The sequence below is a fragment of the Tamandua tetradactyla genome, chromosome 12 (assembly GCF_023851605.1).
Source record: "Tamandua tetradactyla isolate mTamTet1 chromosome 12, mTamTet1.pri, whole genome shotgun sequence".
Lineage (NCBI taxonomy): Eukaryota > Metazoa > Chordata > Mammalia > Pilosa > Myrmecophagidae > Tamandua > Tamandua tetradactyla.
The window spans coordinates 56,564,772-56,581,790 of record NC_135338.1 but is presented as its reverse complement, the minus strand read 5'-3'; the positions used below and the strand labels follow the sequence as shown (position 1 = coordinate 56,581,790).

Below are 17,019 nucleotides of genomic sequence, written 5' to 3'. Positions count from 1 at the left end.
TGAGTGTAGTGGAAGGGAGTTCAGGTTATCTGTCCACATTGCTGGGACTGGACATCGCCTTGGTTCTCAGGGTGAGCTGAGACCTGGCAGTCTGGGAATCCCTGGAGTTGTGAGAGGCACAGGTCTCTGACTGCTGAATGCTCGGGACGGGATGGGCTTGAGCCCAGGCTCTGCTGCTTCCCAGCTGTGCAGCCTCAGGGCGGCCACCCTCCTGTCCTCAGCTCACGGGGACTGAAAGAGTTCATGTTCCAGCCCTTTGAACACTACCAGGCACTTTCTCAATGTAAAGGACGATCTCTACTCTCAAAAACAGTGAGAGAATAAATAGGGATGACAATTGTTTTGACACCAGCAGGTGTCTGAGCTATTTATTGAATGGAAGAGAACCCCACCCCTGCGGCCTGATGGTAACTTAAATAGAAGGAAGTTATGGCAGCTGCACAGGGATCCAGAAAGACAGACAAGGTCTGTCCACCCCCTCCCCCACCAGAAACATCCCAGTGGCCCTCCCTAGACCTGCAAAGACCCAAGTGTGTGGGCGGGGACGTGCCTGGCCCCCGCCTCCTTGCTGTGACTTTACAGGAATCAGGAGTCATGTGAATCAGCAGACAGCCCCAGTGCAGGCCACAGAAGAGATGCGATGGAAAGTGCTTGGAGTGTGTGCACGAGGTAGGGGGATTTCAGGGGACCTGTGAGTCAGAGAACACCCTCAGGTTTTTTTTCAATCCAGTTCAGGCCCAGATGCAGAAATAAGTGCCTAAGAAAGTCTCATCATTGTTCCTGGGGACTTCCCCACCATCAGATTTTTTTTAAATCATAGAAATCATTCTTGTTGGTGTGCACTGCAATAATTTCTCAGCCTCTCCGGGTCTCCGACTTCATTTGATCCTCCCAACCTGCTAAATAAGACAAACAGAGGGAGTATTACTGGGCCCACCTCTTTTAGAGTAAAAACAAAAAAATCTAAGAGTCACACACCACTGGCCCACCAGAAAGAACCAAAAGTTCTAGGTGACGCCCAATTTAGCCTCTACCTTCGATTTTCCCCGTCCTGGACAAACCCTGGCCCCTGGGCTCATCAGGGCTGAGGTCTCATGGGTGCCTGGTGGGGCCCCGTGGGGGCCGTGTTAGAAGGCGGGAGGTGTTGGAGCTCCCGGAGGAGAGGCACAGGTTTGCTGCCGAGGTCCTTGGGGAGCAGGAGTGTGGGCGTCATGGCATGAGAAGTAGCTGGTGACGGTATGGCTGGGAAGCTGCCTCCTGGTTGGAAGCCCCCTCAGCCAGTCTAATTCTGACCCCCATAAGGAAATGGGGTGCTGGTGTTAACTGGGGTGACTGGATCTTGCACAGAGAAGTCAATTTAGTTTGGCTTTTTCGGCTGTTGGGTGAAGTTCACGGACCTTTGCTTTTATCTTTCTGGACTCCGAAGATTTGGGACCTCTGCTCTTACTCAGAGCAAGCAGCTTTAGCTTTTGAGTGGAGAGGGGGACCTGGCAAACCATGAAGGTGTTTGTCCGCTCCTTCCTGAGCTGGCTGCAGGGGAGGCGGAGAGGCAGAGGATGTGGAGGAGGAGGGCAAGCCCCTACAGGCCCCCTGCTGCCATATTCAAGACACTGTGCTAGTATGCATTGTTCTTGGAAGAGGAGCCATTGCTTTTGTCAGACTCTCCATGCAACTGAGAAACTGTGGAGGAGCTACTGAGGGATCATCTTTTACATTATAAGGACAGGCTTTATACCTGGCCTCAAAGGCGCTTATGGTGCACCCTTGGGAAAACACTTGACCTCCCGACTCCAGGGTCCTCATCAATAAAGTGGAGTGTAGCCCCCAGACGTCCACCTCCTGGGCATTCCTCAGCCTGCCAGCCCTGGACACAGGAAAATGCTCTGGCTCCCTCCCAAGCAGGGTGGGGAACACTTGGTGCCCGGTAGCCCCTGAAGATTCTTGGTGGCCCAGATGCATCCTGGTCACCCCAAAATCCGGTTCCCTGCTCTGTGAGTTCTTGCTGTCTCTGGAGGCTCACCCCGGCAGAGTCAACCTGAAGGCATAACTCAGTCCTTGATTTCCACAAGGGGGTTCTCTGCCCGATGCACACAAATGACCAATTCCTAAGACATCAGTATTTCAAAGAGAGAAATTATTGCCAAGAGCAAAGCAAGGAGAACAGATGGCCTATGGGCCTAAAATCTGTCTCCCCAAACTAGTAACTCTGAGGGTTTTATAGTATCAAAGGATGGGCAGGTTTTAGGATAATGAGTATAATGGCTCAAGATGATGAAATTAGGGATGGTCTAATTATTGAGGATGTGCAGATTGATAACATATGTCAGAAAATGACAGCCTTAATGTGATGATGGTGTGATTTTGGTATTATAATGAGGTATAGGTCACCTCTAAGTTAAGAGTTAAGCTACTGTACATTTCAGATGGGCCAATTTTGGTTAGATCTAGCTTCGTCTAGTGAGATAGCTTAGGAATTAGGGTGGGTTAATTCTGCGCTGACTCAAGTTCCCTCATTAATAAACATTAAGGAGCTGTCTACTGAGCACAAAACTTTAAAGTTGTATAACAAGATAAGGGGGTACAAGCCAGGCCAGTTACACGTTATCCTGAGGCTTTTACAGTCATAAGGTAAGTATACATTATCTTTACCAAAGATCAGGGCATTGGGGTTACAGCTCAGTGAGTTTCAGTAGATTCAGGCAGTTATTTTTGGTTATTCTACAGTATACTAGAAAATTAAAAGGCATCTACATAACAATTTGGTAATCATAATCATTTAACTCAACTTCTCGGTTACCAGGCGACAAAGACAAACTGACTAGGTGGGAGAGGGAAGAGTTTTTAGAAATCCCAGCCTGGCTGGGCAGGTAACTTAACTTAATTGAACATCCTATTCTTCCAGATGCTTCCATTTCTGCCAAGAAGTTTCCTCCCTGGATCACCTCTCTCTTCTTCCCCTTCTCTTATCTCCAAGTCCCTCTACCTCTTTTCCTCCTGATCTTAACATTTAAACCTAAAAATGTTTCCCTTTCTAACTAGGGTGCCTCCACTCTCTCTTCCCCAACCATCTCACCCTTCCTTGGGGCCTAAAGGTCTTGCAAGACAGTTGTCCCCTATGGGGGGGGAGGTTGCAGCTGCCAGCTGTAAGCCAATACATTGTCCCCCTGTCTCTCTTCAGGACAGGGAGATGTGGCTCACAGGGCAGGTGTGGGATGAAACACAGCTTGTTTGCTAGGAGAGGGAGGAAGTGCAGCAGCTGGGCCACCCTGACAGTGGAGCAGAAATCCAAAGCCCTGGCCAACCAAGAGCTTTGACTTTCCCCCATGGCCAGCGTTTCTTTACAGGCCATGAGACACATAACAAAGAATGCTGCTTTGGGTCCTGTCAAGCTATGTGATCTTGGGAAAATCACTTACCCTCTCTGGGTTTCCAGATATGAAGTGAATTCAGAGCTTGCCAGCATGCACAGCCTCTGTGCTGGCCCATTAATTGCCTTCTTCCAGGTGCCAGCAGGTTGCTGGCCCTCCTTACATGGTGGGGAGAAATGAAATAACCCAGAGTTCTCACAAGTGGACCCTAGCATGCTCAAAGAATCGTTCCATCATAGAACAAATTTGGTGCAGGCAGCAGCTGCCCTTCAATAAGCTCTTTTTTTCTACAAAGAGTGGAAGAAATCCTTGGCAAAGAGTAGGGCTGTGTCCTCAGTTCACTTTAGGTTCTTCTGGAAGGTTCTTTGGGGGAGCTGTCGTTTTAACAATGGGGATCAGCCCTTCCTACAATTCAGTGCCATGTTATGACAAAAGCAAGTCTCACCCTAATTCTTTATGCATTCAGACATTCAATAGCAAGAAGACCCAAAGCAGTTCATGCAGTATTGGGTCTCCTTCTGCTCTGTATGTGTGATAAAGCCTTGTCCTGCAGAAAAGCTCCTCCCTAGGCAGACAAGAATGCCTTTCCAAGGCCTCTGGCCGCAATCTTGCTCCAGCAGCGCTGGGACTCAGGACTGTGTCCCTGTCTGTGACCCTGCATCTCCCCTGGGGAGGCCTGTTCTCAAGGATGGGAGGGGCTACAGGATATTTTATATATTAATAGCTCTTCTTTCAGCCATGGGATCCTCTTTTCAACATTCCTCCAGCTGTTCAACAGGCCACTATTTTCACTTATGAACCCCACCTTTTACTTCCAATGTGTTAATTAGCAAATCCTCTGGTTTTGATGGACATGAAACCCTAGGAGCACCACGGGGCCACCTCTGAATGGATATTCTTTTTTAGAAAGTTTTTGTCCCATTTTTTCCCCTATCCTTTCCTTACCTGACTCCTGCTCAACCTTCCAGACTCACTTTTTGATACCTCCCTAGTTCTCTGTGTCTGCCACGCATGTACTCTGAGTTTCATTTTTGCTGAACAACTTGCAGCTTCTGGAGTGGACCTCGCTCACTCCCCTCAGCCCCTTTGCACTACAAGCCTACGCATTGCTTCTGCCTAGAGACCACTTCACCTGAAGGAGACTCTTGAGAGGACCACTGGCCACCACTGGGGAAATGAGGTTTAAATCCACAGACACCCCGGCCACAGCATCCATGGATCCCGAGCATTTTCAGGTCAGGAGTAGACAGAGCAGGCTGATGGCCAGTCAGTGTGTTTGTTTTTAATCCACCGCATCTGTTTTCCGAAGAGCCAGGCAGACAGTAGCATCCTCCTCCTCCCTGCCCCCATGGAGTCCTTTCGGGAAGGTGTGTCTGTCTGGCATCTTGGCCGTGAATCAAAGCTGCTCACGCCACCCTCCGCAGAGACACAACTCTCGTCGCCTCTGTGGATGGGCTGGGTTTGGCATCCCTGACAACTCTGCCCTGGCTGCAACTGGTTTCACTGTTCGCACTCACGGGGAGGCTGAGCACATGCCCACTGGTCACCCTGTCCCCCTCTGGCAAGGCCGGGACCCCGTGTGACTATCAGGCCTGGCCCAGAGCTGGTCAGGAACCCCGCCGGGCTAAGCCGCATTCCCGCCCCGAGCCTGTCCCCATCTATTGACTCCGTTTACTCTCTGCTTGTAATTCCCAATCCAATTTGTTTCACGAATCATCCTTTTCTGGGGGTGGATGAAACTCTGAGAGGGTGTCCATAGATGCGAAGAAGCTGAAGGGAGGGAGGAGGCAGCAAGGAGACTTGCCGAGGGCCCAGCGCCATCTGAGGGGTACTGGCAGGGATGCAAGGAGAAGGTCACTGTCCCGTGGTCCACTCAGTGGAATACAGGCAGCTCTGGCACCTTCCTATCTGCCGCACCCTGTTGAAATGCTGAGCTTCACTTCCCTGAGGGTGGAGGGGAGAAAACATCTCACCTCTTCACTGAGGCACTTGGATCTGAGCCTTGGTTTTCCCATCTGTAAAATGGGGATAGTTTCTCCTACTTGCGATGGATGGTGCAAAGGTTTAAATGAATTAGTATTTCTAAATTGGACGATGAACTTCTCAAAACAAACAGCCAGGGAAGGTTTTCAAATCCATACACATGTCGGTCGTATCACTTGAGAATTTTTGACTTAGCTTCGAAGATGGTCAGAATCTTCTCAGACACAGAAAGAGCTGAGCTTGGCAAACTTCAGCCCGCAGGCCAAATCCAGTCACCGCCTATTTTTGTACTATTTGTGAGTTTAGAGTTGTTTTGACTTTTTAAAATGGTTGGAACAAATACATTTAAAAATATTTCATGACATGAAATTTATGTGAAATTCAAATTCCAGTATCCCTAAATAAAATTTTATTGGACCATGCTCAGTCTCTAAATGAATTCACTGTGTATGGGTGCCTAGTGCTACAACAGCAGAGTCGAGTAGTTGTGACAGAGACATATGGCCTGTGAAGCCAAAAATATTTACTCTCTGGCTCTTGCCAGGAAAAGTCTGCTGACTGCTGGAGTAGAGCACTGATTTGGGAGTTCCATACTAGCCATTTGAATCCTACCCACGAGGCACTGTGGGAGTAAGAGATCTTCTAACTCCTAGCTTGGCATTTGCAAAATGGGATGGTTTTCTAAGCTGTGAGCATTAAGTAAGATAATGCTTTTAGAGTTGTAGGCACATAGTAGGTGCTTCTTAAATGAAAGTTTCCCTTGTCTTGAATCACTTCTTGAAACCTTTCCCTTAGAGGCAGGCAAGTTTTGGCTCTTGGTGTTTATTCTTCCTGCAATTCAGGAAGCATCCACAGAGCCTGGCCTGAGCTAGACTCTGGGGAGACAAAGTCACTGAAGGCAGCCTCATTCTTCCGGGGCTCTTGGTTCTCCCAGTGGATAACTGGGAACTCGGCACAATGTGGGAGACAGGTGTTCTGATAGAGCTGTGCCCCTGAGTTAATTTGGCCTGGGGCACTGGGCAAGTCTTCAGAGAAGGTGGGGGCTGGGAGTTGGCATTGCCAGGTGGGCATCTGATGACCAGGTAGGGGAAGGGAGGGGAAGGGAGTAGGATGCAATTGCTGAGTGGAGTCGTCACGACAGAGACCTCATGGCCAGTGAAGCCAAAAACATTTTCTATCTGATCCTTCGCAGTTGCAAAGGCCTGGGACCATGTCTGGGCCACGTTGTGTCATTAGGCATGACAAGAGCACGGAGGAGTGGAGCAAAAGATAATAAACAATGACTCGTGGTTGTTAAGCATTTATTTACTCCTCACTGCACCCCAGTGAGGCAGGTTATTGACCACATTGTACAAGTGAGGAAACTGAGGCACAGAGGGGTGAATCACCTGGGTAAGTCTCCACCCAGACCCTTGACCTCAACACCACTGAGAAACATGGAGGGGCCTGCAATGGAGCTTGGATCTGAGCCTGGGGGCCATGGGGAGCCCGAAAGTGTTAAAGAGGGAATGCTGGGATCAGGGTGTGTTTTGAAAAACAGAATCTCTAGGCATACAGTGGATCCCACAGCAAGACACAATATCCACCCACATCAGGCTCCCTTAGGACACCAGCTTGTCCTTTGTAGGAGGAATTGGCTGAAAATAGAGAAGGTTCCAATCCAGCATTGAACATAAGTGGGTCCTGAGGAAATGGGGTGGTCTTCGTTTACTTGCAAACCCTATAGACACCTTTGCATGATGGATCTGGAAATGCTGCAGGCCCCACCTTGCTCCTGGGTTTGAGTCCTGGCACTTTCCTAGCCAGGTGATCTTGGGCAGGTAAGGTCACCTCTCTGGGTCTCAGTCTCTTCATCTGTCCAACTGGGATAACCATGGGATTCTCAGGAAGGGTCACTGAGATAGAGCACTTCTAGTTCTTAGAGAGGTGCCTGGCACCTTGGCAAGTGCTCAAAATGAGAATGTTCTGTGGTTGTCCTCCTGGTGATTGTTGTCATGCCCCAGCCCTGAGTGCCATTCCTAGGACATGGCAGGAAAGAAAGTCAGCTGAGCAGTGGAGTCGAGGATCCAGTTCTAACCTGCTTTGCTCTCCAAAGCCAAGAGTCTGTTGGCATATTGCTAAGAAGATAGAGCAGAAAGTTTGGGCTCTCTATGTCTCCAGTGAAAGGGTTGAGACTGTTTGCACACACATGGACACCCATGTGTGTGCATGTACACACACACACACCTCTAGCCAGGCTGTGGATTTCCTGACTTGGAAGGCCAGGGCTGCCGAGGTTGGGGAGCCTCATGGCCGCTGGTTTCATCCCTCCTTCCACAGGACCGAGTGGACTTGCTGGAGCAGGTGGCCCAGGAGCACACGCAGTTCAAAGCCGATGTGGACGAGTTCCAGCTGTGGCTGAGGGCAGTGATGGAGAAGCTGAACGGCTGTCTGGGTAGCAGCTGCAAGCTGAGCACCAAGCAGCGGCTGTCAGCCCTGCAGGTAACCCCAGGGCTGCATCTCCACCAGGGGGCCCCGGGGAAGGGGGCTGCCTGTGAAGCGCTCAAATGAGGTGGGTTCCAGTTTCTAGTTTAAAAGGACAGTGCCAGGTGTTCAGAAGATACAAACGTCAGGACGCACAGGCCCCTCTTGGAGAGAAGTGTGAGATGGCGCGCAGAGGCTAGGCAGCTTAGCTGCTTTGTGGGACTCTTTTAAGCCAGAAGTACAGCAGCACGGCCTCAACCTGGGGTCACATACCCCAGGGGATCCTGGGCAGTGTCTGGGGACATTTTTAATGTTGTCCCAACTGGGAGGGGGCCACTACTGTCATCTACTGGGTGGACACCAGGAATGCTGCTAAACATCCTACAATGCACAGGACGGCTGCCACAACCAAGGACTGTCCACCCCCAAATGCCAAAGGTGAGGAAGCCAGGTGTAGAGAAAGGGCCCTCAGACCTGCTGTCGGGAGGCGTTGGATCCACTCCAGCTTTTCTGACTAGTTGTGTGGCCTTGCCTGAACCCTTGACTCCTACCATAAAGTGGGTGGATTATCTTTGGTAATTCAAGATCTGCTTTATAATTTTTGCTACAGCTGTGCAACACACCTGCATTATTTATTTAATATTTGTATCTAAATTGACTCTGTTTTTAAAGGACTGATGAGCAAATGTTTGGAAAGAAAATGTGCATCACTTGCCATACATAGAAAACCAGTATCCATTGTCAGATAAATGGCAAATAAATGCAAATGAAATAAATACAATGAGAACTGGGGTGATGGGGTTCTAGAGCTGCTGCCAGCTGAAGGCTCTAGCCTGAGGCTCACTCTCTCTTCGTTATAAAAGAGAAGATTGAGAAATGCAGGGAGATGTTAAAGACAGAGACAAACTTTCTCCTTGTCTTATCAAAAGGCTAGCGAAGTCATGGAAGGGAATGGCCTTCTCATGTGGCAGGTCAAGGACATTTGGTGCACAGTCCCCTCCTTGGAAAGCTCCCCCACCCCAGCTCTAACCTGGGAGTCCAGGAATGACTGTTCAGCATGACATTCCCAGGGCCTCTGGAATATACAGCAAATGTGTTGTTTTCCACTGCACATCTTTTTCTTTCACCCCTGTCCCCTTCAGGACATCGCCAACAACTTTCCCAGGGGTGAGGAGTCTTTGAAGAGACTGGAGGAGCAGTCCGTGGGAGTCATTCAGAATACTTCTCCTCTGGGTGCCGAGAAGATCACTGAAGAACTGGAGGAGCTGCAGAAGGTTCTGGAGAAGCTGCGAGTCCTCTGGCAGGAGGAGGAGGAGCGGCTGCGGAACATGCTCAAGTCCAAGGGCGCCTGTGAGCAGCAGGTCCGGCAACTGGAGGCAGAGCTTGGAGAGTTCAGGAAGCACCTACAAAGGTTGGCTGAGGAGGGCCTGGAGCCCGCGGCGAAGGGAGAGACTGAGGACGAACTGGTGGCTTGCTGGAGACGCTACTCGGTAAGGAGGTCTGGGCGGACCTCAGATGTTGCCACTGTAAGCCCCTGCGCACCATGGGAAAATCACACTGAGCTTTAAACATGCTCAAGCACATCCCCTGAGTCTTTGGCAAGCTTTTTGAGTTCCCTTCTGGGGAAGGGGGCAAGTTGGGTGTTTGTTCCCATTTTCTGGATGAGGAAGCTGAGGCCAGGAGAGATTTTTTTTTTCCCTGACACCCCCAGGGTCATAGTGTGAGTGAGTAAATAAGACCAGAGGTGGATTAGGCATCAGGTTTGGGCCTCGTAGCCACCCCCTTGCCCGGGAAGGCGGGCTCTGTAGGCCCGAGGCAGAGGTCAGAAGGGTAAGCTCTTAAATGGCGATGACAAGGAACAAACATGACAGGGTTCTGCATCATCCAAGCAGAGGATGCCCACCATGAGAAAAGCAAGTGGGTTTCAGACTCAGACCTGATGTTTGCTCAGATCACTCTCAGTCCCTCGTGCAGACTCATAGGCAGGAAAAGAAATATTTTTTTATAGGGATCACCAGCACCCGTCCAACCCATCTCTCTTTCTGTGAACTCATTATCACAGTTCCTTAAATGTCGTTAAGACATCACTCCAGGTGCCATCTCCACTCCGCATGACTGCTCTCTGTTCTTACTCCCTTCCTATATTTATGCAGAAACATTTGTGTAGTTGGAAACAAAACAATGCCTTCTTGGGGCTCTCTTTTCATCCAGCCCTCTGGTAGACCACTGCAGTGATTGTCTCCAATCACACTGCAGTGATTGTCTCCATGCAAAGGGAATTTGTGTCCCCTTCAGGACTGTCGGTGTCAGCTTGTGTTAGAGGTGGTGGGGTGCAGTGGGGGTAAAGAGTGTAGACTTTGGAGTTCAGTGGTCTGGGCTCAGGGCCCAGCTTCCCTCCTTGCTTCTGCAAGGCTTTAGCAGCATTCCTTTAACGTCTTGAGCTTTAGAGCAGCACCTTCCGAAAGGCCAGTGCTCAAAACAGCCTTTTACCAGCAGTTCCTGGTGGAGGACAGTAGAAGAAGAAGGCCTAAAAAGCTCTGCCATCTGAGATACACCTGTCCTAGGGGACACCTGGTGGTAGGGAACACCAGCCACCTGCCCATGGCCTGGCTGCATTTCAGGAAACCTTTCCACACCTACAGTGTCTCTGCCTCACCTCATTCTGAATTACTTCAATTGTGATCAAGCCGTGGCTAGCCAGAAATCAATGAAAAGGGAAATTTGGAATTTGTTACTAACACTTGTGTTCTTAAACTATCATTCACATGGTCACTGCTTACTCTTATGTGTGATAGAGCAAGAAGAAGATAGCAGTTCTGCTCCAATCCAGCCCTCCAGGAGCAACTGGGTGCCTGGGCAAAAGGCCAAGTGCACAGCTCCAAGGTGGCTCAGCCTGGCTGGGGCTGGAAGAGCCTGTGACTGAGCAGGGCAGGGGGAGGGTAGAGCAGAGTTATCCTGTGTTGCACTAAAGAAATGTAGCCCAATTTCCCTTTTGTGAGAAACAGGTGAACTGCAGGAAAGCATGTTCACAAAGAAAGTTCCTGTGCTTGGACATGTTCATCTGTAAAACCTTCATGGTGGAGATTATTTACCAGTACCTGCCATTCTGTTCCTTGTGCTGTATAGCTCCATGTGGAGGGCACTGTTGTGGCCCCTGTTTTATGGACACCGAAGCACTGAGAGGCTGGACGGCTTGCCGAAGTTGCACATGGCCTGACCCCCCCTCATGGAGAGTAGGGGCCGTGAATGGCTGGTGGCATCCTCTGCTGACCAGAGTCGGGCCATTCGTCCACTTCAGGCAGACTTGGAGCCCTGAAGGTTGACATCAGAGTGGTTTTCTGCCTAAACTGGAGGCAGTTTAGGAAATGCACCTCAATCCTAGGGCCCGTCCTCCCCAGACATCCCAGCAGACCAGAAAACTAAAAAATGTCAGCATTGGAGGTACAAACGGGGCATGTCAGAGCAAGAAGGGACCCCTCTCTTTCCCAAGCTGGGAAACTGAGCTAGAGGGCCAGTGCTTAGCCAGGCCACCCAGCCATGGGAATCATCCCTCTCCCCATAGCTCCCAGGCCTTTCCCACTCTGTTCTTCAGGAACAGAGGGCCCTTGCCATTTCTGCAATGTGTGCAATCTCAAGTTGGTTCTTGGCCTTGCTGAGGTCCAAACAGGCCCTTCTCCCGAGGTAGGCCTCTGTCCTCTACCTCCCCCTGCCCTTCCCAGCTGGATCTCAGCTTGCCCTGCAGGCTGGCCAACTTTCCTGGGTGCCGTGGCTTAGAAGCTGCTAGTTCGCACCAAATGATTTAGTCTTAGTCTTCTATGAAAACCTTTCTAGATAGTGCTTAATAATTGAATATTGACAAGATTAAGTTTGGGGATGACCAGGCCCGGCTGGGCAGATTCTATGTTCTGCCTATAGAGTGTCTCCTACCACCCCTAGCTGTTACCTAGAACCCCTCTATTTGAGCTCAAAACTTTGGTCCTTTTCATACATGGTTCACCCTAGACTAAGCCAACTTGAAGCTGCCCCTGGCAAATGATGGAGCTAGAGGTTGGGATGGCAAGAAGAGCCAACACAGCCTACCAACTAGTGGTGTGGGGTGCACAGGGGAGGGGACAGGCACTGGCTGGGCAGGTGCCTTGACAACACTGCACATTCACCCTTATGATGGGTGAGGCTGGTCAGAGCAGCCCCATTCAACTTGAGAGGGTAGGACCTGAGGCGGCACGGCTAGGACGGGGTAGAGGTAGGTCTCCAAGCCAGGACTATGCGTGCCAAAGCCCATGCATCTCCCGTTCCCCCAGCCTGCCTCCTCCTGATCACAGACTAGGGGTGGGGCCCATCAAAGACAAACTCTGCACTTCCCAGAATGACAGGGTAAGGCCACATCTGCAGTGCCTGGACACAGTGAAGTGAAACAATTACTGTGTAGCTGTGAAATATATTTTAGGCCTGCCAATAATAACTGAATTCAGAACTCCTCTTGGATGCATGATTTCATTGGATGCTTACGAGGCAGGTTTGGAGCCAGAACCTGGGTTCCGAGGGCAGGTCCACCTGTTCTCCAGCTCTGCAGCCTTCAGCAAAACCCTTAGCCCCACATTTCCTCATGGGGACAAAATACCTTCCAGGATGAAGGGTGATTGTGAGGCTTGAATGAATGGGGCACCCAGAGCACTCAGCGCCGTTGTAAATGTTCCCCAAATCGCAATTGTTTTCATTACTGGGTATTAGTAGTTGTCATAATGTTGTGAGATAGGTGATAATAAAGAGGAAGAGTTCAGAGAGAATAAATCCACATACCAGATCACACAGCGGGGAGGCGGAAGAGGCTGGCCGAGCTCCAGGGTGGAGCTCCCAGTCCCCATGCTCTGAGACAGAGCCCAGCCCACCCCCACTAGCCCTGCTCCTTCCCTCCACAAACACCTGTCTCCAGGCTGCCACCCTCACCCTCCTGCCCTGTCCGCTGCAGGCGACGCGGGGGGCGCTGGCTGCGGAGGAGCCTCGGGTGGACCGGCTGCAGGTCCAGCTGAAGCAGCTCGTCATCTTCTCCCACGACCTGCAGCCGCTCTTCGACGACGTGGTCTCTGCCATCCAGGAGTTCCAGAGGTATCCCGAAAGGCTGGTGGGTGGACGGGACTTGGGCTGTGACTGAATCCCCAGGCTCAAGGGTCCTCATAACCCATCTCATCCCATCTCCGGAGGGCGGGCTTGCTTTCTTTTGCAACCTGGAAACTTAGATAACTCTTGAACCTCTCAACTCATTGACTATGAGAGATTCTCATTAGGTTCCGGCCCTGTCTTCTGGTGATTATTTTGCCTTTTGCTCCTAGAAAGAGCCTGGCCTTTGCCCTTGACCTTGGTAAGCTGCTCATTTCCCCATTTGCATCAGGGCTTTCACGCAGCTGAGCCTTAGGAAGGGGTTCACCATGTAATGGCCAAAAGGAAGGGCTTTCTACTAGTCAGTCCCCATTCCCTGCCCTCTGATGGGGCTGAGTCCATCTTAGCCGACCGGCTGGAGCAAGCATCTCTGCCTTCCTAGCTCAGCAAAGACCGGCAGATCAAATATGCATCTGTGAGGACCTGAGCAAAATGCCCGCTTGGAGTCTGCATGTGTTTTAGGTACCGAGCCTCCGAGGTGTTCTGAACGTAGCACAGCTGGCCCTGTAGCCCTGACACCTCCTCTGTCATGTGGGGGGTTCCTTCAGAATGAGCTGAGAGCTGCCACCTGGCTGTGTGTCTCTCACCCCATGGGAATCCCCAGATCCCACATCTATGGAAGGAGAACAGGATCCTGGATGAACAGGATGTCCTGGATCCCCTGTGGGACCCTAAGTGCGGGACTTGAATTTCCTATGCAGTAAACAGACAGTGGGGTGCAGTGGCCGGGGGTCCCCCCCTCTCCTCTTCCTCCGTGACTTCTCTTGCTGAAGATGAAGCCAAAGGTCATAAAAGTCAGAGCACAGAGGAGCCAAGAGGCCCAGTCTTTAGGCAGCTTCTGGGTCAAGGTGGAGGCACTAAGGGCCCACTGCTGCGGGGACCGAGCCGGGGAGCCAGGACACCCGGCCGGGTCGCGAGCGGCCCCTCCCTCACCAGCCTCTTCTGCTCCATGCGCTGGTTTTCCAACCACTTCTTGACCCACGTGTTGTGGAGCTGCGAGGCCACGGCCAGCTGGGTGCGCTGGGACTGAAGCTGGTACAGCCACAGGAGGAGCTCCTCAGGTTCGGTCAGCTGCTTCGTGGAGAAGCTGGACCGCAGGGGTCCAGCCTCTGCCTCTGCTTCCCAGGTTGTGCCAACCCCTGTCGCCTGGGCCGGGCACTTGCTTGGGTCAGATTCCGCTGGATTTTTATCCACTCAAAAGTTTGTCCTTTTCTCAAACGGGGCCCTCCCTGCGCACTCCCCCCTGCAAAGTGGCCCCGGGGAAATAGGACTCTGTGCCCGAAGTGGAGGCTCCAGTAGCTGTCCAGAAAGGGAGCGTTCAGGTGCCTGGGGCAGGGGCCAGGGGCTGGGCTGCTGGCCCGGGGAGGCAGAGTGGGCCCATAGAGGAGCAGTGGCGGGGCCGGGAGAGCCAGGGGAGCTGGAAGGAGAGGGCCCTTGGTCCCTGGCGTCCTCTCTTGCTTCCTCCAGTTTCTGTCCTCTGGGTGTGGCCCAGCCCACAACGTTCCCTTGACAGCTTCTGGGGCAGCGCTCAGGGCTCCGACATGGAGGAGGGGGTGGGGGAGAAGAGATCCCCCCTTTCTAGGTTTTCCCCAGCACCTGTACCCTGTCCCCCCCACTGTGAATATCCCATTTTTGCAGTACCATTTCTTGAATTTTGTTTGTTTGGTTCGTTGGTTTTTGTTTGCTGTTTTTGCTCGTTTGTTTTTTGGGAAGTGCATGGACCAGGAATCCAACTCTGATGGCAGACGAGACTTCTGCCACTGAACTACCTTTGCACCCCCAACAATTACTCCTGAAATAAAGTTTCACAGAATAATTCATCATCTTTAGTATTTAGGAGAGGTATAATGGTAGCTTTTTGATCAATAAAACTGTCTAAGTTTAGGTCGAACATACCCAAGTAGAATAAAATTGTATGTTTGCATTGTACTTAACATTGACTCAGAAGACATAACTGTTTTTAACTAACAGTATTAAACTTATCTTGCTTGTCCAAGGTTTACCTAAATTATGTGAACTTGAATTGCTGAAAGCACTTGGGTTTACTTCTGCTAAACTCCTTTTTTCATTGGCAATATCAGAAGTTTGCTTTTCTTAATTTGGGGGGACTATAGGAGTATATATTTATATGCATGCACTAGTTTTTCTTTAAGCCAATTTGAATGAAGCTCTTTTAAGGAGTTTTATAAGTTAATTTGATAATATCATCCAAAGGTAGGTAAAATGTCATGCATACATCATACATATATACCAACACAGAGAGTTTTTAGTTTCAGTTTAAAATTTTTTAGCCATGAGTCAGACATTAAAGCACAGAGACACTGAGAGCATAGAAATTCAAAACTCACTAGTTTATATTAAAGAGCAGGCTTTCTGTCCTTGCCCCACTTTTATATTTTTATCAGAATTTGTTCTTGGCAGATGCAACCCGTTGAGATTCCTTGCTCAATAATATTGAGGGCTAAAGCTTTCCCATCAATATTTGTGGAGGAAGTTTTTGAGATTTTCTTTGTCCTGATGTATAATCTTCTGGAAGCTTTCCCCTATTTCTCAGGCCTCTTTGAGCCTCAGATTTCTTGGGGAAAGGAGAATGCTTTAAGTCCCTTTCTAGATAGCAGCTTTTGCCTTCCAGGATTTAGCATCTGAGGTTCAGACCAATGCCTGTACAAGCTGATAAAGTTCAGGCAACCCTGGGTCATATGCATCCCAAACACTTCCAATTTCTTCCATGAATATTTATGCCTCTGAGTTCTGTCTCTGTCCATGGGTTGAAGAGGCTGTTGTGGAATGCCAGGTCTGTGGAGGACCTCATTTTACAGGGCACCTGTCTACTTTCCATTTCTTCTCACTTCTGAATAAAGGAGTATATGAGAAGGAAGGTTTGTGGATGCAAAGGAGGGTAAAGATAAGGGGCTGAAGGCCCAGTTGGAGTTAGTCTGTTTCTCTACGGTGCTCATCAGTTGTCTTAGCTTCTTGTTTCTTAAGCTTTTCATTGGCTTTTTAAAGGACTCTTTTAACCAAGTCGTTTTGGAATCGCTAACTCCTTTTGATACCTCATCACATTAATTAGAATATTCATCCCATACTTTTGAGAGATGTGGGATCCCTCATTTTATGAATGTCCCTTGAAGAAAACTACTTCATCTAAACTAAAACTGCCTCATCACGGCCACTGCAATTCTAAGTAAACTCTGATCATTTTTGTAAAAACAGACAGGTTAGTTTGTAAACATGTACCCAGCCAGCAGCGTCCCAGCCTGGGGAGCCCCAGATTCCAAATTTTTCAACAAAGGAGAACCCATGTAACTTACTCAAGATCTTAAGTCTCTATGGTCCGATCCCCAGACTCCAACCAGACCCTTCATCTGATCCCCAGATATAGTACTGCTCAGATCAGAGCTCAGTACAAATTGTGGAGCTCCAGCTCAGATCCTAGAGGAACTTACCTGTAGACTTCAATGCATGAGTGAGAGAGCAGAGAGCTCAGAGCACAAAGGGCCCTGAGACAGCAGGTCTCTTCTACCTGGTCTTCTTAGTCCTCCAGAGGCTGTCAGGGTCTCCTTTGGCTCCCACTTCTGCTGCCAAAACTGTTAGAAAATATATTAAACAAGTTATTAATTATGGGAATTTATTTGAGCAGTTCACATTTCATGAATTGGGCAGCTTCCAAAACATACATGGAAAGGAGCTCCACTGCGAAGTGAAAGGGGAAGCTTACACAGGGCAAATGCAGAAGCGAGTGAGGAAATGAGCTGATTGGTTGATATTAAGTTTTCATTTTACCTAAAGAAGTCTGACAAAGTGGGGAGCAGATATCCATTGATTAGCGTGGCATGCTGTCTGTTCTGATAAGCTACTGGACCAAAACTTCTTTAACACCAGGTGTGGTTCATCTGCAATCCTGTAGGATGCATTCTGTTGTTCCATTTTCACCAAAAGCCCCTGCAGGTTAATTTTTTTTGTCTTTTGAAAAATCCTTTTTCAGAAAGGGATCCCTACCAGGACATTTTATTTTACTGAACACAGGATAAAGTCCCCCCTTCTTAGC

The 17,019-nt window shown here is 49.8% G+C and overlaps 1 protein-coding gene and 1 long non-coding RNA gene across 2 annotated transcripts in view; one reads left to right on the top strand and one right to left on the bottom strand.

The window, feature by feature from the left end:
- The window catches only part of SYNE3 (spectrin repeat containing nuclear envelope family member 3), a 116,342-nt gene that overhangs the window by 51,966 nt on the left and 47,357 nt on the right, over window positions 1–17,019 (top strand). Inside the window, exons 5-7 of the mRNA XM_077123467.1 lie at window positions 7,671–7,832; window positions 8,957–9,304; window positions 12,784–12,920. Coding sequence (XP_076979582.1) covers window positions 7,671–7,832; window positions 8,957–9,304; window positions 12,784–12,920 — 647 coding nt within the window. The remainder of the gene's footprint in view (window positions 1–7,670; window positions 7,833–8,956; window positions 9,305–12,783; window positions 12,921–17,019) is intronic.
- Window positions 859–16,682, bottom strand: LOC143652172 (uncharacterized). Its single transcript, XR_013160461.1, has 3 exons — window positions 16,649–16,682; window positions 16,418–16,558; window positions 859–899 (listed from the first exon to the last, which is right to left on the bottom strand). It is a non-coding gene; the product is annotated as an uncharacterized LOC143652172 (long non-coding RNA).